Source organism: Malaclemys terrapin, chromosome 5 (genome assembly GCF_027887155.1).
Source record: "Malaclemys terrapin pileata isolate rMalTer1 chromosome 5, rMalTer1.hap1, whole genome shotgun sequence".
Taxonomy (NCBI): domain Eukaryota; kingdom Metazoa; phylum Chordata; order Testudines; family Emydidae; genus Malaclemys; species Malaclemys terrapin.
The window spans coordinates 29,955,979-29,976,334 of record NC_071509.1 but is presented as its reverse complement, the minus strand read 5'-3'; the positions used below and the strand labels follow the sequence as shown (position 1 = coordinate 29,976,334).

Genomic DNA, 20,356 nt, shown 5'->3' with positions numbered 1-20,356 from the left:
CTTTGGGTCGCCAAGAATTTTTCACAAGCATTGTAATGAGTTTCTTGTATTACAAAAAATAGCACAGTGAATTTGTTGCCAGATTCTCTTATTAGCTTTTCATTGTCTTGAATACAGAAGTGCTTGAATCCTGCTTGATCTAATCTTCTGGTGCTTCAATAGCTTCTCAGTTTCAAAATACAACATAATGAACTGAAATTGAAAGTTTACACCAAACCAACTTAGTCTCAAATTTACCCTCAATTCCCCTACAAGCTATAATTGGGTTCATTTTAAGGCTCTTACAATAAGGAAAATATTTTAGAGAAAACTTGATCTGTCAGCTGACTTTTCAGAAGCTATGTTTACAAGTTCTTTACACAGTAGAAGCATCAAGTATTCTAACTATCAGATGCAATATGTCACTAGAAGTCCTGTCAGTCAACTTAGCACAAAGTAGTACACTAACAGAATACATTTTCAGAGGTTAAATTTTTCAGTAGATCTAAAACTAGGGGGACGGGACTTTACATTTTCTCTAAGGCACCAATCTCACCACTAACTGAAAAAGCATATACAAATTAGTCAGTTCATTTTTACCTACCCCCTGGATTTCATGCATTTATTGATTCCACCAAACTCAACCCTATTTCTAATAATCTCTCTTTCACACTTTGTTTACAACTTAGTTTCCTCCAACCTTTCTCATTTAAAAAGAACGTATCAAGTGTGGTCTTCCTGGATGAGGAGATCTGAATGTTACTACTTCTAGACTGGAGTTAACAAGGCCCTTTCTTCAGCCACCCAGATAATACTGCTAGCATAATGTGCAATCTTACTTTGGAGGCAGTGTGCTGCTTCTCGGATCACCAATGGTCAAGGAAGTGAAGGACCATATTTGATTCCCAACTAATACAAGTCTTCAAAACAAGGCCCTCTATTCCTTTCCATTTCTGATACGTTCCACTAGCACCAGCAAAACTGATAAGAATTGACTCTAGGAAAATGCTATGTCCATCATCACATTTGCAATTTTGTCCTAGAATTCTCCAAATCATTTAAAAAAATGTGTGAAAGAGAAGTGGAGTTCTCATGGTACCATATGCAATTTAAATCCTCTTTTTCCCAGAGCCATTGTTCTCAGTAGAATGTATTTAAGACTTCTAAATAAATCCACACACAAGTTACGCAAATACTATCTTGGCTTTGCACTTCTCTAAGTAATTAATTACTCCGATAAGTTCAATACACACTGCAGGTACATCTCACAATGCTCTTTAGATGTCACTATTAGGCACAATGCAATTAGTCTAGGAAACCATGGGAAAAAAATCTAAACTATCATAAGCAGCCTTTGCTAATCTTTGGCCAAGGTTCTCAAAAATGAATTATTAAAGTTAGGCTCCCATTTAATTTTAGGAAGATGTTCTAAAATCTTGGCCTTTAAAAGCGTTTCAGATGAGTTAAAAATACACTAAAAAACACAAATCCTTTCAGAAAACCTTATTCAAACAAATCTTGATGTTCTGAGGAAGCCTACCATGATCTGCTTCATAATAAAGCAAACATAATATAATGAAAAAGAAAATGATCTTAAGAGTCAGATCTTTTGGTGAAGAACAAGATTTTATAGTGAATTCAACTCTTGCTACACCAAAAACATTAATTTAAATGATTTTAAGCTAACTTTGTCCCATCTGTTTCACCCTCTTCCTAATCAACCTTAAACTCAAAAAGATCTTAGTTTCTATACACAAAATAATTAGTGACTTTCAATAAACTATATGTATGTTTTTATTACATTTTGTTAAAGCTTGGAGACAATGGGTGAGTACCAATAAAGTGAAATGTCCAACTTACCTTCCTAAAAATGTACTGTTTGTATTTCTATACATGTACATTGGTAGAGGACTCCCCATCATAATCATATTGGTTAAGCATATATTATAAAAACATCAAATGTATATCCTAACTAGAAAAATAAAAATAATTGAAAGCTTGAAGACATTAAGGATCCATAACATAGTCATAGGCATCCTGCTGAGACAATAAACTTGTCAGTACATACTGAGAAACTGCAAATGTAAAGCCTATCACTCATTATAGTTTAGCTCTATGGAAACTGGACGGAAGGCTTACAGAAAGTAGAAACAAGAAATTACCTCAGTAAGGAAAGTAGGTTACCACTACCCACACCACATAAAATAGCTAACAAATAGAACATTTAGCAGATATCTAGGGGCAGTCATCCTGAAAACACCAAACATGTTTTCAAGTTAAGATCACATTATTGCATATATAAATATTCACAGAAAAAGGTCCAATAACAAAATGACAGTTCTGTAACCCAGCAATACAAGTCATTTTTGCTGAAATATTTATCTATGCAGACATATAGCATTCACTACATCCACCCCAAAGTGGTCCAGGTTAAGAAAAGACATTGACACACTGGAAGCAATCCAGACAGACTACAAAGATGATTAAAGGCTTGGCAGGATTGACCCATGAGGAAAGCCTAAACAACCTGTGTGTGCATAGCATGGTCAAAACAACTAAAAGGACAACAAACTGGACATTTGGAGGGTGTCAGCATGAAGGGGGAAGTTGTTCAGGAGTTTAAAAAAATAACTAAGAATAGTTGTTTGAAACTGAGAAAGGCAAAATTTAGACTAAACATCATTAGGAAAAGTTTTCTAACAATCACCTACAAAATAGTCCTTCAAATGCGGCAGTAAAATCTAGTTATTTAAACCTGGAAAAGCGCATAATCTCAGGGTACATCTACACTACAGGGGGGAGTCGATTTAAGATGCGCAAATTCAGCTACGTGAATAGCGTAGCTGAATTCGACGTATCGCAGCCGACTTACCCCGTTGTGAGGACGGCGGCAAAATCGACTTCTGCGGCTTTCTGTCGGCGGCGCTTACTACCACCTCCGCTGGTGGAGTAAGAGCGCCGATTCGGGGATCGATTGTCGCGTCCCGATGGGACGCGATAAATCGATCCCCGAGAGGTCGATTTCTACCCGCTGATTCAGGCGGGTAGTATAGACCTAGCCTCAGAGAACAATTATGGTTTGGCAATGAGATGAGTTGGACAATATAAAATTTCTTTCATTGCTAACTCTTAGGTAACTAGAATCATAATGTATACAGTATTGCTCCATTAGCCTGGTTGACAAACATTTTGCTGAGCAACAAGAGATAGCCCTTACATAAGTTCTTGAATATGTTAATAAAACAAAGGATTTGATTTAAATATATTCTTCCAATATTTTATAACCTGTGTAAGTTAAACAACACAGGTAAGAATGTTTAGTTCAGCAAAAGCTTGTTAATACATTTGTGGCTTTAAGCCTACCAGACTTGGTTCATCGATTTTGTTCAGTATTCTGAACATCTATATGCAAGTTTAAAATTTAAAAATTGTCCATTCAAAGGCCTTGATCCTGAAATTGACAGCTTGTAGGTGGACTGCTGCTGCACCAAGCAGAGCTGCACTGAAGGGTTCTGCTTACAGGGCAGCATCCATCTGCAAAAAATTGGGGCCTAAATCTACTAGGCCCAGGTAACTGGTCTAAAGCGCAGTACAATCTGAATGAAGGCAACTTTTCTCCAAAAAATAAATTGCCTAAAGCTGGGCTCCTAAATCCATGTTTTAAACACCTAAATAAGCTATCTGAATTCTAAAAGTGCTGAAATACACCTGTACCCCGATATAACACAACCCGATATAACACGAATTCGGATATAACACGGTAAAGCAGCGTTCTGGTGGGGCAGGGCTGTGCGCTCCGGCGGATCAAAGCAAGTTCGATATAACACAGTTTCACCTATAACGCGATAAGATTTTTTGGCTCCCGAGGACACATTATATTGGGGTAGAGGTGTATAAACTCTCCCACAGACTTTTATGAGGGCTGCTAGGTGCTCAGCACTTTTGAAAATCAGGCCATTTAACTAGGTGAAAGTCTTGGTTAATGTTTTAAACTTGTTAAGTCAAGTCTTTAACAATTAGACTGTAGCCTAAATATATTAACATGGATTTTGTTATCAAATATTATCAATTACAAATATTAAAAAACTGATATCTTGAGCATCCAAAATTAAGTTAACCCTCTTTGACTTGAGCAAACTCTGATAAACTATTCTTTTTCTGTCGCTAGAGTATTAAAATATTTTTTAACTTAACATCTGGTGTGAAGTACAACTCAAACTTATCTGAAAACACCCGAAACTGTGCTTTATTTCACTGAATATTTGAAATTTTAGTATCTGAATTAAAAAAAAAATAAAGAGGGACAACCAAGGCAACCAGAAGAAATATCTGCAGTTATACAGGTTATATCTTATGGTCCAGAATCCCAAATTACAGCAATAGGTTTCAGCAGTGAATAACAAAGCTCAGTCTCAAGGACAACTGATACTGTCTGCACAGTCCAAACAAACAGGAAGGACAAATCAAGGTGAAAGACACCCAGACATGCAATGTATTTCCTGAACTCAAAGATACAGGAACAGAATTCAGATTCATTTTGGCAGAATGAAGTTTTACTTACATTTGTTCTTTCCAAGAGCATACAGTCAAATACTATTGACCTTTTAAGAAGTACTACACTCGTTTAAAAAATGTTTGTACAAAGGTTTATTACGAGATTATAAATAAAATAATGTACTATCGATATTCAGATAAAAAATTATAAACATGAAGGCCTTATTTACATTTAAGTTTCTCTGTTTTAACTATACCAGTATACAATACTTAAAGCTACAAAACCCCCAATGTAGATGAGTTTTACTGTCATAGATTATTCTGGTTTGTCAAAATAAAAAACTATGGTGGTATAATGTGCCTTATACCAGTATAACAGTGTCTAGACTAGGGCTTTTACCAGCATAATTCTGCCAGTGTAAGAACAAAAAATTACAACCCTTAGAACCATAGTTATGGCAGTAAAACTTAAGGCCTGGTCTACACTTAAATATTAGATCAACCTAGCAACATTGCTCAGAGCCGTGAAAGATTTCATACCCTGCACGACAGTTGGGTCGATCTAACCTCCACCATAGATGCAGTTAGGCTGATGGAAGAATTCTTCCATTGACCTAACTACTGCCTCTTAGAGAGGTATATTACCTACATCAACAGAAAGCCCCCATTCCATCAATCCACCCCACAGTGGCACAACTGCAGTACCATAGTTGTGCTGCCATAATGCAAAGCAGGTCAAAAGGTGGGATTTTCAAACGCATTCAATGATGGCCTAACTTCACCACTGGAGTGTTACCCCTAAGGTTAGAGAGAGCAGTTAGGCCAAAATTGAGCACTTTCCAAAATCCCATCTTAGCGATGCAATTCACCATTACTGAATTCAACTTCACTGCAGTCAATGAAGTTCTATCCAGTTTGTGCACGTAGGAAATGTATGCCTCAGTCTTATACTTAAAGAATACCAACAGTGAAAAAGTTTGGTCTTCATTCCCCTCCTTTTTGTAAACTACATGATCAAAACATAACATTAACAGTCATTAATATATACTGTTCACCAAACAGATGCTTAATACCAAACAATATTATGTATTAGAAATAACTAACTCCCTGACCTTGTATACACCAGGGACATGCGCTTATCTCAGCCACCAGTGTAGCTGCACCAGTGCAGACTCTGGGAATAAAGCAAAATTTCAGATAAGGAATAAGCTGCAACTGTTCAAATTGTGACTTATCTTGTCTATAATAGTGGTTTGCACTAGTGCAGCTACATGGGCTACTGCACACTGATGGCTACAATTATGGCAAGTCTCCACTGTAGACAAGGCCTGAAAATTCTTTACAAAAGTGACTTCCAACCTGTGATCCTAGCAATCTGCAAAGAGCTAGCAAATCTCATGGTGCTGGCTCATAATCATGTTTATATCTAAAAGCAAGATGTAAACATGTATTTTAACTATTTCTATATAAACTATTTTAGTAGTTGCAACACGGTGTTATGTGATCACAAACAGTAGCAAAAAGGTCTGCAAATTGTAAATGTTGGAGAACATGGTCTACAAGAGTCTCTACTAAGATTGAGAAACATTGGTTTAGGAGGACTACAGGCAAGTTTTATACATCTGTTCAATATAGTTACATTTAGCAGATGGCATAAGTTTAGTAATCTAAAAGCGTTTACAGTGTCTGCTAAAATTGCTACTGTATCTTTAAGAATCATCAATCTGAATACCTCAACCTTTTATGGAAAGAGGCAAGCACAGCACAAATTAAGTAGACTGATGTTTGGCTGTGTCACAATTGCCAACACAAGCCTAGACAGCATCACCATCACCAGTTCTAACTGAACTGAAGTTCAGCTTCTTTTTAACCGTTTTACCATGATGCCTAAACTCCATGCGTCAGTCAATGTAGTGGGGAGTGACCCCATGCAGGACAGAACTTAATAAAAATTGAAAATTATGAACACAGTAATTCAATGTATCTTAATAAGGATACAGAAGACATCTATTTAATGTTTCTGCAATAAAAGTGGTTAACATTGAAAGAGTTCAGATCACAATACTTGCACTCTGTCCTTTGACTATTCTTATAAAAGCAAACAAGTGAGATTTAAGCATAGCTAAACACTCTAGTTTATTACTGGATAAAACAAAATTCTTTGTCTCTCTCACGAAGCTGTTCAGCAGCCAGTTCAATTGTAGGTACTAAATTTAAGTATGACTATAATTCCGCTTTGAAGTTGTGAACACCAAGAACAAAAATATCAACACAAATTATTTTAAATATGGTTGAACTTCAGGTACCTTTTTCTACTCTGCTACTTATGATTGTTTAATTTAATGGAAATTTTATTAGCTTTCTATATGCCAGGAGTAAAACAAATTTTGTTTAGCTCTGAAAACAAGCTGCTTTATATTAAATGACTTCCTCTAAAAGTTTCAGCAAGCTCAATATTTATATATATATATATATATATATATATATATATATATATATATATATATATATATATATATATATATATATATATATATATATATATATATATACACACACACACACACACTTGCAAACGTATTAGACATACTGAATTACCGGATATTTGAGGTATATGCAAGTTTGTGCTTGGCTGGATACACACTCTAATATATTGTAGCAATGCTGTACAAACAGATTAATAAAACACTAATATTCCTAACCCAAATCATGAAATTGATTATTTTACAGGTGTCTACTTTAGAATGTTTTTTTTTTTTTAAAGATATTTCAACTGCAGAGCACCAGCTGTCAAGATGGCAACTCTAAACTCTATCTTTAATGAGTCAAGTTGTAGTTTGGTATAGAAGTGGCATCCTTTCCATCATCCCACCCAAACAAGCAACCAAGAAAATTATACAAACCCTGCTGTTTAAGCCCAGTTAGCAGGCCCATTTAATGTGGTAGGACTTTAGAAGAGGATGTTAGTGGGATTGCCCATAAAAGAAATGCATTATTGGATGCAATCCCAGCAAACTTCAAATGCATCTGAAATCAATAGTGGCACTGAGTCCAGTATTGTAACTATCAGGCCCCATTTGTAAGTAGAGGTACACCTCTATCCCGATATAATGCAACCCGATATAACACGAATTCTGATATAACGCGGTAAAGCAGTGCTCCGGGGGGGTGGGGCTGCGCACTCTGGCGGATCAAAGAAAGTTCGATATAACACAGTTTCACCTATAACGCAATAAGATTTTTTGGCTCCCAAGGACAGCATTATATCAAGGTAGAGGTGTATATGGCTTGTTGAGCCAATGGGAAGTCCACTCACAGCCAAAATGACAAAAGCCAGGAGATCTATGCAAAAATCCCAGACTGAAATTTTTTGCTATTATCACAGCTACACTAAAATTAATCTGCTTTTTGACACAAATGTAGCTGTTCAATGTTGAGAGATCAAAATTATGACAAAATAAGACCTAGTTTAGAATAAGTACATTCTAAATAAAAGGAGGTATGACAGCCTTATGCAGGGAATAACAAGTATTGTAACTACTCTTTCCTGCAGGTTACCTTATTTTGTTAATATACTAGCACAAATTACAAGCCCAAATCAAGACAAAGTACTAAAGTTAAAGAAGACCTAAAGAAGATGTAAAATGGAGAACTGTTCTTAAAGTAATCTGCTGTTTACTTGGAATGACTAGTTTCTAAGGTAGAATGATGGTCTTAAATTTAGATTCCTCGCAACAAAAAATGTAAATGCATAAACTGCTATATTGCCAAGTGAGATTGGGGCCTGATAGCAAGAGACAGTCCCTGCCCCCAAGAATTGACAAACTAACTAGACAAGACTGCCAGAGGCTTGAGAAAAAATATTATCTCCATTTTACAGACAGGAACCTGAGGCATAGAGATTAGGTGACTTGCTTAAAGATACACAGGAAGTCTGTTGCAAAAATTGACCCAGATCCCCACAGTACAAGATCATTCTTCCTCTTCGCATTTAACGTCTCTAAATCAAAGGGCTTCTATGTTTCAATCATTAAATAACTATGGACATCACTCAAGAAGTTGCCAATCAGGGAAAACTAAAACCCATATGCAAAGTGGCATTGGCAAGGATGCTAATAAGATGAAAAGGTAAATTTAAAAAAAGTCAGAGCTGTCCACAAATAAAGTATTAAAAAAAAGCTTGTCCACAAGAACAGTTTGATAAGATCTAAAGTTAATCTATATTAAAAACTGAGGGATAAAAGCAGCCCAGATTTAAACGGAGCCTTAAGTGTTTTAAATTGACGAATGTTAAAAATGCTTTCTGATAGTTTAAAAAGCATTTCTACTCCCTTGTTGCTGTGCAAGAGTTTCTCCAGTTTCCTCCTTTTCCCCTCTTGTATAGTCAGTAAGCAATAATTCTGGCTACTGCAGGCATTTTATATAAACTGGAAAATATTTTGGTTAATTGTCCCTTGCAGTACACTTGTAATATTAGAAGGTACAACATTTTCATAAAAATCACCGCGAACATTGTCAGTATCACTTAATATGTTAAATAGACCTATTTACAATGCTAGACAAAATTAAAGACAAACATTAAGACATCTCCAGTTACATACCATTCTTACCTGTAAGGGTAAGAGAGTATTACTGTTGTTGTCGGTTCGGAAAACATTATCTTCAATCCATGATTTTGGTGTCAGCGATGGAGTAGAGCGAGTAAATTTAGGGGGAGCTATGACATTACCAGAAAAGGGCTTCTTCAAAGGAGAAATTTGGTTCATAGTTCCTGGAATTCCCATGTTTCCAGTTCTACGATGGTCTCTGCCATGCATTCCTCCCCAGGACATATTTCCTGTGCTCCAGCCACTACTCTGATGGTTGCTCCAGGGCGACTGCTTCAGAAGAGGCTAAAAAAAAAAAAAAAAAAGATTTGATTAGATTTTTTTTGGAAACATTCCTAGTTTGCTTGTTACCTCAAAAAAGATCAAATGGCTTTTGTAAAGAGTATGAAAACTGGAAGTTCCCATTTGCCTATATACTAACATCCATGGCAAAGGAGAAAACTGAATACAAGTAACCATAAAACAAGACTGCTTTACCAAAAAGACTGATTTGCCAAAATGATAAATTAGGATTTTCATTCATTTCTTGGTAAAATAGTCCTACAGTTATTTAAATACAATAAAAGCTGCTACACTTTCATTACGTAATTAATCTGTCATGTGTTACATAGGCAGGCCCCTGCTTGATATGTCTCTGTAGAGCAGCATTAGATGGTTTCATGAAGGTCATTTGTTGGGTTTTTTTTGTGAGTAAAGGAGAAAGTAGTGAGTTGCAGGGTAAAAAGATTCATAGGTCAATCTAAAATATTGCATAAAGAGGAAAATGTTTTCAGGTAACAATGACAAAGACTGATTATCCCACAGACAATCTGTATAACCTAAAATTATTTGTAGTAAAAGTAACTATCCTTGATGTGTATCTAAAAATATAAATGTATTATAATAGCCTTTAAAGGCTACAGCTTGAACTTCTGGTGTAACAAACTAGACCAGATCCTCAGCTGGTGTAAACTGGCAAAGCTGTGCAGAAGTCAGCGAACCAAAAGTGTTTTGCCACACCTGAGGAATCTGGCTTTTTGATTATTTGAGAAAGGGATTGTTTTGATATCCAATGGACTACTGCTATTATACAAAAGAAAATTTACATATTCAGAGTAACCCCAGAGGGAAAATGAAAAGGTCTTTTCAGGAGGAAAATGGGTAAAACACTATTGCTGCCTTCAATACATAATAATCTATGCTAAAAACCAATGTGTAAACTGAAATGGTTGTCATACCACCAAGAGGTGGACCCACTGAACTCTGGTGATAATAAAGAGCTGTGTTTGTCTAGTAAGCAAAATAAAAGTTGACTGGTCATGGAAAGGATATTTTTCAGACACCCTTTGATGAAACAAAGGGTCTATAAATCCAATTCTAATCTGAAATCCAAATGTAACACCTCAATCTCAAAAATAATGTAATTCTAATGACAATCTAAAGGATGCCAGATGTGCAATACTAAAAAAGGTTAAAAATGATAAGTATTGATGGAGCTGTACAGACATAAAAATTAAAAATAATCCTGAAAATATGTTAAAGCCACTGTGGTCAGATACTCAGGCAGACACCCCTGTTCTATAGAATTATAGATAATTATGTTGTAAAACTTGAATGCTTTGTGTTGGAATTTTGGGAGAGGCACGTACTCTATTGAGAAACAAACTCTGAGATAACGTCAAGTGTTAAAACAGGTCTTTAATCTTGCTAACTATGCTTTCACATCACTGTTTAGGTTTACTACCTACAACTGATATATTCATAACTGAATAATGGCCAGGGAAGTGAGAGGTGAAAAGAATTCCCCACAAATTTTAATGGTAGAGGACAGCAGTTCTCGATCTCTTAATTGCTTTAGAATTTGTTTAAAAACAGAGCAAATTAAGCGATAAGATCCATGTTAAAACATGTTTACCACACATGAACATATAAACAACATACATTTTCTCGTAGTACAATTTTTGAATACCGATTACCAAAAAAAAAACAAACAAAAAAAACAAAAAAAACACTTTACTTCATAGAATCCCAATCATACCTACTTGGTAAAATTCCACACGGTTTAATGCTAGAATTAAGCATAAATTAAACTGACTATGGGGCCTATATGGTATACTCAGCCATAAAGGGCCTAAAAACCTTAACATGGTGCAAATGTCATACCCTATGATATGTTAACTGGAGAGAGTAGAACAGCTTCATGGAACAAAATATGACACGTTATCTTATTCTCAACAGACAGAACCAGGAAGAAAAGCAACCCTTTTAGCCAATAGGAGATGAGGATTCCATGCCACCCATTAAACTAGTAGGTGCTGTAGGCAGGAGAATTAGGAGAACCTGAAATACAGTAGCGAAGCTGCTGTTTGCCTATATCACCACATACACAAGTAACTCTAAATAAAAGTTATTCATCTTGACAGTTCTCATATGAATTAAAAAGGTCACTTAACGCCAAACCTGCCTATTCATGTCAATTTATATGTTCTCAATTTTAAAGTATATTTAAAAAGTCTACTAAAACCCTGATCTTAAAATAAACCAAAGACAAGGAAAGGTGTTTATCTGAAGCAGGGAGGCTAATCGTTCAAACAAACATGTTTTCTGGATGGAAACCTGTTCCTTTTCACATTGAAATTGTGACCTTTTCACTAGTAGTATCAGGGGCAATTACAAACAAAACTAAACAAAAAATTGTTGACAGCTAAGGAAAGGACGCCTGTAGACAGCAGCTATAACAACCCAGTAAGTATCGATCAAAGTCTGGGGGATATAACTCACACTAAGAATCAATGGGCCTGTCATATGACTTAATCCGCTTTTTCTCACCTGATACCTACAGCAGCAGAAGAGGCAGAGGGTCTGGAAGAAGGGGCAGTCAACAGAACTCGAACCCGAAACGAATTAGTTCACCCTCCCCCCCTTGCCGGGCGCCGGGAGCTCTGCGGCACCCCGGCCAGAGGAATGGGGTCCAGGCACCCGCACCCCCCGAGAGAGCTCTGCGGCACAGGGAGCGGGAGAGAGCTGGAGAGAAACGGGGCCGAGGCCCCCCACTCCGCCAAAGGGCGCTCGCTGCAGTACCGAGACTGAGCCTGGGTTGTGGCAGCCCCGCCCTGCTTCCACCAACCGGCTCTAGCAGCGCTGTCCCTGCTGCCGGGTAACTTCAGCCGGGGGGACTCAAATAAAACCTCAGCTGTTTGCACCGCTCGCGGGGCAGGTCCCCGCCCTTCCCCCCCGGGTCCGAGTGGCTTCCCCAGCGGTCTCCCCCATGCGGAGGGGTTCCCCGCTGGCGGCCGCCCCGAAGCTCCCGGGCCCCGCACCTGGTGGTGGTTGTAGGAGTTCCTCTGCTGCAGGAAAGCGGCCGCGGCCGCCGCCGCCTGGTGTTGGTGCTGGAGCTGGGGGCTCACAGGGGATCTCCGGTTCTGCTGCTGCTGAGGTAAATTCATCTGCGGCGGCGGGGCGGCGGCCGAGAAGGGGCTGCTGAAGGGCCCGGCGCAGGGGTTGTGAGGCGACACCGGCGAGAAGCTCTGGAAGAAAGCGGGGTTGATCGAAGACGGGATCCCCGGGTAGAAGCTGGTCTCGGACTCGGGGCTCGGCGGAGGCATCGCGCTGATCTGGCTCCCGCCGCTGCTGGAGACCGGAGGCTGCTGCGTCTGCGGCGGAGGCGGCGACGAGGTCTGCACCGACCAGGGGGTGCCGAAGCCGGGCAGCGGCGGCGGAGGAGGGGAAGCCGCTGAGGAGGAGCCGCCCCCGCTCTGGTGATGGGGGCTGGGGATCTCCGAGCTCTGCAGGCTGCTGAAGCCGGAGCCGAGCCCGCCGGGCAAGAGGGTCCCGGGGCTGCCCAGCAAGTGGCTGTTCGGGGGGGACTCCATGGGGGGCAACTGGGCTGTAGCCTGCAGGTGAGGAGGAGACGGAGGCGGATTCACACAGGAGGAGACAACCACCCCCACATTGGGGTCCGCGGCTGCCTGTGCCCCCGGGCAGGAAGGGGGGAGCCGCTCCGAGCCCCCCCTCTCTGCGCCGCCCTTCTGCTCGGCAGGGCTGAGCGGCTGGTAGGGCGGATAGTCCCCTGTCTGCGGCTGCTCCGGGGGGCGAGCGCTGAGGAGCTGGCGCGGCTGCCTGTGCTCCTGGTACTTGTCAGTGGGGTGGCTGAAGTGCTGCTGCTGAGGGGGGTGGCGATGATAGTCGGGGGAGTGGTGGTTAGTCAGGGGGTGGCTGCTGCCGAGCTGGGCTGGGCTGCTGAGCTGCTGCTGCTGCTTGAACTCTTTCCTCTTCTGGCTCAGCTGAGGAGCAGGCGGCGGTGGCGGCTGCTTGTTTAAATCCTGGTGGTGGGGGCCGAGACTGGGTTTAAAGTCAGAGGAGGGGTGGCTGAGAGGGGGGTGTCCTGCTGCGGGGCCGCTGCCCAGCCTCTCGCTCCCTGCCTGCTGCTGCTGCTGTGTCACCCCCAGGAGCAGCTCATCCTGCATGTTTTGATGCTACGCAGCAGCCGCCGCCGACAGCAACAGAGAGGGCGGTGGCGACACACCGGACACGCTGCTGAGGGAGGAACCGGTTCGGGTGGGTGAGGAGGGGCAGGACGGAATGAGAAGCTGCTGCTGCCAGGGAGGAGAAGGACCCCGTGTAGGCAGCGCCTCCTACGCCCAGCAGTAGATGGGGGCTGCTCCTGCCCGTCGTTGTAGGCAGTGGCTTAGAGCTGCGAGCCCACCGTTCAGAAAAGCCCCTCACACCCACTGACCCCGCGTAGGGGTAAATAGCCTCCCTTGCGGGGGGAAGGCACAACCCCGCCTCTGACAATCCGCTTTACGGGGTAAAAACCCCCTTCTGGGTTTAAAAAAAATCCTCAGCCTCCAGCATAAGATTTCTCTTTCCCCACAATAAGAATCGCCACTTTGGGGTAAAAAATCCCACATTCTAGACTCCTCCTCATCAGGTTAAAAGAGCCTCCTACTAAATCCCTATAGACCAGTCCTTCGCCTCTAACAATCCTGCATATTATAATCAGCAGCACCCCGAACGGTCACCCGCCATGGTGGTGACCCGTCCCGGCCTCTGTATAATCCCCTGTACAGTACTATGGGGGGGGGGGGGCGGTCCTAGTTTGGGCACGGAGCGAAGAGAGGCTGTCACCGTCCCCTCTTACAGGTCCATCAAATAGGCCTGTTTCTGAGGCTGGGCACAGCTCTTCCCCTCCCCCTTTGCCTTCTCCCCCACCCCCAGTACCGGCTCTTAGCCGGCTGCAGCACCCTTAAGAACTCCGGAATGTTCGTCACGATCCCGTCACAATCCCCACCTTCTGGCGGGTCAACCTCTTTAATAAATCATGAGTCCCTCCCCCTTATTAATAATTCATGAGCGCACGCTACTCCTCTTCGTTAATCATTAATCGCCGGCTCCACTGAGGGTTCGATACCGTCCTGCCGGCTGCTCTCGCGCTGCTCCAACTGACAGAGCGCGAGAACAGGCAGGCCCGGGCGGACGACGACACCAACCAGTAGGTAGCGGGCGCTACCACTTCAATAAGGGGTAGATAAATGCGATTCCCCTCCCCATTGTAATGCACTGTATACCTGCCTGCTTCTTTAACGACGAAAATATTTATGTGTGTGGTCCGCAGATGTACACTTGACTACAGCTCCTTAAATAAAATATTTTGCTGGAGGGGAACAAAATGCGAGATTATTTCCCCCGGGGAGGGTGGGAGAGGCTGAAAAATGGTTTCTTCCACTGCCGTGGATCGTGCCAGGGACTGTGCCTCCGGCGCTGGAAGGAGAGAATTATCGTCACTGCTCCCTCGCCCCAGACCCCGCCTACCGAGCTTATTTGCATTGACGCAGCTGCTCGTCGCAGGAGGGGCAAGGGCGCAAGCGCCGCTGGGCGTGGGAAAAATGAAGCCGGTTGGGAGGAGAGAGACGTGGAGGTGGGTGGGGCAACGCTGCGGGGCGAGAGCCTGACGTGCTAACCCCGGGTTTTGTAGGCCTGTTGCAAAGCCTTAGTACAGCCGCCAGTGCCCTACTGTACTGCCCCCACTCGTCCCTTCGGGCAGCTTGTCCTTTCCGCCGCTGCACACGTCCAGGGGCTGGTGACCACCGGCCTCATCAGAGCATGAGCTTCCCGGGCTGGCTCCTTGCGGGCTGATGCTGGGCCCGGGAGCCTGTTCAGTTAACTACGGTGGCTTTAAAGCAATGGTTAGCAAGAGATTTGGGAGGTCACCAGAAACTTTAGGTTGCAGCTCCAATTCCTCCTTTTAATGACCTAGGGGTTCATTAAATAACAAATCAGTGAATGAGAAGGGAATAAAACTTTAATAAAAATAACCAGAGAGCATCTCTGCTGAACTGCTGCCCACGGGCATGCGGTGTTCCCAACCCATGCCTCTCCCCCCCCCCCTTCCTATGTTGATAATACTGTCCCATGTGAGGGAGTGTTTCTAAATTTTAATCTACAAACATATCTCTACATCTTCTCTCATAAAGAAAAAATAACTTTTATATACATATATATAAACTCCTAATAGCTATCTATTAGCACATGCATTAAATTTTCAACTCATGTACTACATTGCCATAAACCTAATGTGTCAACTATCTAGAGAGGAGAGGTTATCAGCACATCACTCTGGAGTCTTTACCACTCACTTTTCTCAAATACCTCTTCTCCAGGCAGGTTAGCAAGTCTCTATGAGTCTTTCAGGATGTTTAATCTCCAACTCTGATCTCAGTAACAGCCTTTCATTAGAATCTGAGTTCTCTTGTGCTTTGACCCTTTCTCCTTCGTGCATTGATGGGAGATGCCAGAGTCCATAACTACAGTGAATGTGTTGAACCTTTTGGGGATTATTCATAGATCCCTTCGATTCCGTCTAAATGTGTCCCCGTGGTCTGTCTGGACTACATAAAACCTTGGATGCAGCTGTTCTTTAATGGTACCCTTTGTCCCAAAGTATTAGAGGTGTGATTCCTCAGGCACGCTCTTATCAGCTGGGTTAAGAGATGGGAGTCCATGAGCTCTTTTGTAAAAATAATATTTCTGCTTCCGCTTCTGATTTTCTTTCGTCTTTCATTGTTATGAGATTTCAGCAAGTATCAGTAAATAGTAAATTAGGTCTGATCCTTCTTCCCATTAACAGCTGAGCTGGAGAAAAGCCATTCTCCAGGGGTGTATTTCAGTAACGCTTTATACAAATCACCCCCACTGTCAAAAGTCTTTTTCATAAGGTTCTTTACTGTCTGTTTAGACCTTTCCACAAGTCCATTTGATTTGAGGGTAATTTGGACTGGGTGTTTTGTGATGAAAATCCCAATCTATGGCAAAGCGTCTAAAATCTGCACTGGAAAATTGACAGGTTTCAGAGTAGCAGCCGTGTTAGTCTGTATCCTCAAAAAGAACAGAAGTACTTGTGGCACCTTAGAGACTAACTGGAAAATTGCAGCCCATTATTACTAAAGACTTCGTCTGAAATTCCCATGTCTGAAGAAGATTCCTTTCATGCCAGCTATCACTGACTTACTATTAGTACTGTGCTGTGTGGAAATTTTCGGATACAGAGAATAATAATCTGTCACTATTAAATAATCCTTTGATTGCAAGGTAAATAAGTCAGGGTTTACCTTCTAAGGCCTTTGTGGAACTGGATGAGATCTCAGTGCCTCTGTCTGTTGGCATGGCATGTATTTCAAACATGAACAGCAATTTCTTACCACATTAGCAATATTGTGATTGATCCGTGGCCAATACAGCACCTCTCATACTTGTTGTTTGTACTTCTCAATTCCTAAATGACCTTCGTGGATCTTCTGTAGAATTTCTTTTCAGGGGCTCATTGGAATTACAACCTTACTACCCTTGAAAATCACCCCATCTACCACAGTCAGTCCATGTCTGCAGTTCCAATAGTCTCTTATACTTGGACAGCAACTCCTTATTTCCTCAGCCCACCCTTTAATTATCACTTCTTTAAGGATTCCCAATTATTCATCTTTCTCTATTTCCTCTCTTATTTCTTGTAGTTCCTGTAACTATGGGAATTGACTTTACAATCAAATCTACATATGCCTGCATCTCTGTCTCTAAAGTCTTCTCTGATGTTGTGGGAGCCACTGCTCTGGAAAGTGCATCTGCAGTGATCATGAATTTACCGGGTATGTTGGTCACAAACAAATCATACTTTTGCACCTTCATCATCATTCTTTGAATCCTTATGGTGCAGTCATTTTGCGGTTTGCTAACTAACTCTATCAGGGGCTTGTGGTCCATTTCAACTTCCACTCTCTGGCCGTAAATAATATACTGATTGAATCTCTCACAGGTAAACAATATTCCTAAAAGCTCCTTCTCAATCTGTGTATATCTGGTTTCTGCCTCAGTCAGTGATATAGATGTATGTGCCACTGGTTGCCAACAACCCTCACACTTCTGTAAAATCACTGCACCTAACCCAGTCTGTAAAGCATCTGCTGAAATTTTAATAGGCCTTCCTGGTGCATAGAACTTCAACACTGGTTCTTATATCAGTTTAAACCTTCCTATGATTCCTCCAGTTCTGCACCCGAATACCATTTATTTTTGTTTTTCCCCCTTCTTAAGCTAGTCAAGCTACTATTGTGCTCACCAGATACATCCAAAAGCCCCTGTGCCTGGTACTCCAGGTGATTCTCTCGAGCCTGCTTTTAACTCTGCTTTCAGTTGCAAATGCAGGAGTTAACTTCAAAATCACTGCAGTTTCCTCCTTATTCAGCACTTCTGACACCATGTAATGATCTTGGGGTTCATTAAATAACAAACCAGTGAATGAGAAAGGAATAAAACTTTAATAAAACAAATTAGAAAGCATCTCTGGTGAACTGCTGACCACAGCTATGTGGGGTTCTCAATCCCCACCTCCAGGACACATCTCCAAATTCCTGTGTTCATAATACTGTCCCTTATGAGGAAGCATATCTAAATTATTATCTTCTACAAACATATCTCTACACTCCTGGAGAGGTGAGAATTCAAAATGGGACCCATCTACTCAGCCTAAATGCACTGTGGCTGTAGGACAGGGAAGATTGCGCAGGCCCCCAGGAGAGATAAGGGCAGGCATTTGCTTGGGTGGGTGCAGGCATTGCACACTTCTCTCGCTTCACCCCAAAACAGGAAACTCTCTGGGGACTTGCCTGCAACCTAGACAGCTCATGTTAGAGTTCAGGTTGAACCCATGATACAGCCTAAGAAGTGGGCTGGGGATGGCTTATGCACAATGGAGGTTGCAGGGCATGTAGTCCAGTTGTGGGATACATGCTGGATAGTGAGATCTTAAAACACACTGGCCCCTCTTGTCCCTGCCTCAGGTCAGCTGTGACAATAGTGTTAAATGTAAACCCATAAATAATTGGACAATTATATATATATATATCCACTCAAAAAAAGTAGGTGTCAGTTGTCCTAAACAAATGATCAAGCCAAGTCCCTCTCTTTTTGCGCTCTACTTTGAGATAGCAGTACCAGAAATGGTACATCTATAGTGTATATCAGTGAGGTGTATATAATAAAATTATAAATAATGTGTATATGGGGTACATAAAATATATTTCCAACTCCATGTTTCCATCTCCTTAATGTTGGACAGTGATAGTCCCAGGGTCCTGTTTACACCTTTGACTCTTTGGACCTGTTCATTCCATCTAAATTAATACAACATATCCCATCTGTAAAATGGGGAGTGGGTAGGAAAGAATGACCATTGCTTGCCTCCTAGGCTATGAAGCCCTGTTCAATAATGAGGATTGTGAAGGACTGTGCTGAGATGGGAACTGCCTCAGAACAGTTTGTTTTTGTCTTTTAAGTTCTTTGGGGCAGGAACTCTTTCTCTCTCTCTTTTTCTAAATATCTGGACAGCACCAAGCACATTGTTGGCACTACTGGAAATTTAATTAATAATACAACTGGTATAACTAAAATGCAGACACTGTTTGTGGATTTTAGTGTACATGCAGAATTACATCAGTGCTTCCTCATTATATATACTAACATTGAAATACTGCAGTAGTACTGTGTATAAATAAGAAAATAACTCACCAACAGTTGTCATACACGGTTTTATCCTTCTCATTAGTTACTTGGGAAATCACACTTAGAATTTTAAGTATGGGTTGCACATAAAATGGTAACTGATTTTGCTTGCATTTCTGTGTAAAAAAGTTACTTTTACAGCAAATTCTTGCATTGGTAAAAGCAGTCATAGCAAATCAGCGGTAGCTGACTAGTAGTTTTGGTATTGTAGGGTGCTGTCATGCGCAGGCCACCTCCCACCACAATTACCCCAATTTCTGTATCTTTTCTGTCAGTCCCATGAAGCATACACACTCCACACAGATGGAATTAAGGTTCCCTTTCTTTGGCACTGCTCAGTGAAACACAACAAAAATTTATTCCATTTTTCACTGGGTGCACCCTTAGAATGGGTTTTTCCACAGTCCTCCTAATCCTTCCCAAGTACTGTTGTGTCAGGGCTTCATCAGTCCATTTTGCCCTTTCCCAGGGCTTGACAGCTACCTTCAGATGCCAATTGTCTCACCTCACGTCCGCAGTTCCTTCCTGGGCTCTTATCCCAGCTCTTTTTGGGTAGGCAGTTCTGCCAGTCCCACACCAGCCAAAACACCTCTATGGAAAGATCAACCCCAGGCTTTCCCATGCTCTAGTCTTCTTAGAGGAAACACTACCTCCATGCTACTGGCACATGACCCTGGGTCATCTTACTTATCCACCACCCCAAATTTTGAAATGGAGTGCTGTACCACATGCACACCTTATGAGCAGCACACTATTATATCTAGTTAAAAAAATTTCTGACTCAATACTGTTTGGTAGTTTTGCTTCCTTTTAATCTGAAAATTAACTTGTGTGAGTTTTAAATAAATAAAATTGGGGTTTGGCTATCAGCAGAAGGCTGGCTGGGACGGTAGGTCATTGATATGTTATGTAGAACAGAGGAAAACAAGGATTTTGCTTTTCATAGTAAAACATGAGCCACAATTTTATGCCGGAATGTATTTTATTTAGTATTTTTATTGCACTTTTCATTTTCAAAGCACTGTACAAATATTAATTAATCCTCACATCCTTCTGAGGTAGATAGGACTGGCCTACCTTAATTTTAATGCTCAGCCCACTAATTCAGTGCCTTTCCTCTTTTTTCATATCTTTCATATATATTTTTTTAAATCTATTAAAGATCCAGACCTTAAGAAATTGGGAAGTATTGGTCAGATTAATTCAGATTCAGAATAGGTAGAACACAAATTTAAATTTGGTTAGAA

At 41.3% G+C, this 20,356-nt stretch overlaps 1 protein-coding gene across 5 annotated transcripts in view; it reads right to left on the bottom strand.

The window, feature by feature from the left end:
- The window catches only part of CPEB2 (cytoplasmic polyadenylation element binding protein 2), a 79,893-nt gene extending 65,801 nt beyond the window's left edge, over positions 1-14,092 (bottom strand). For 2 of the 5 annotated variants that reach the window (XM_054029470.1, XM_054029472.1), the window contains exons 1-2: positions 12,380-14,091; positions 9,084-9,365 (exon numbers count right to left, since the gene is read on the bottom strand). In XM_054029470.1, the coding sequence (XP_053885445.1) occupies positions 9,084-9,365; positions 12,380-13,525 (1,428 nt within the window). In that variant the 5' untranslated portion in view covers positions 13,526-14,091. Of the gene's footprint in view, positions 1-9,074; positions 9,366-11,888; positions 12,125-12,379 lie in introns of those variants that run through there. The other 3 variants (XM_054029471.1, XM_054029469.1, XM_054029473.1) reach the window with 3 other exon arrangements.
- Positions 14,093-20,356: the final 6,264 nt, after the last annotated feature.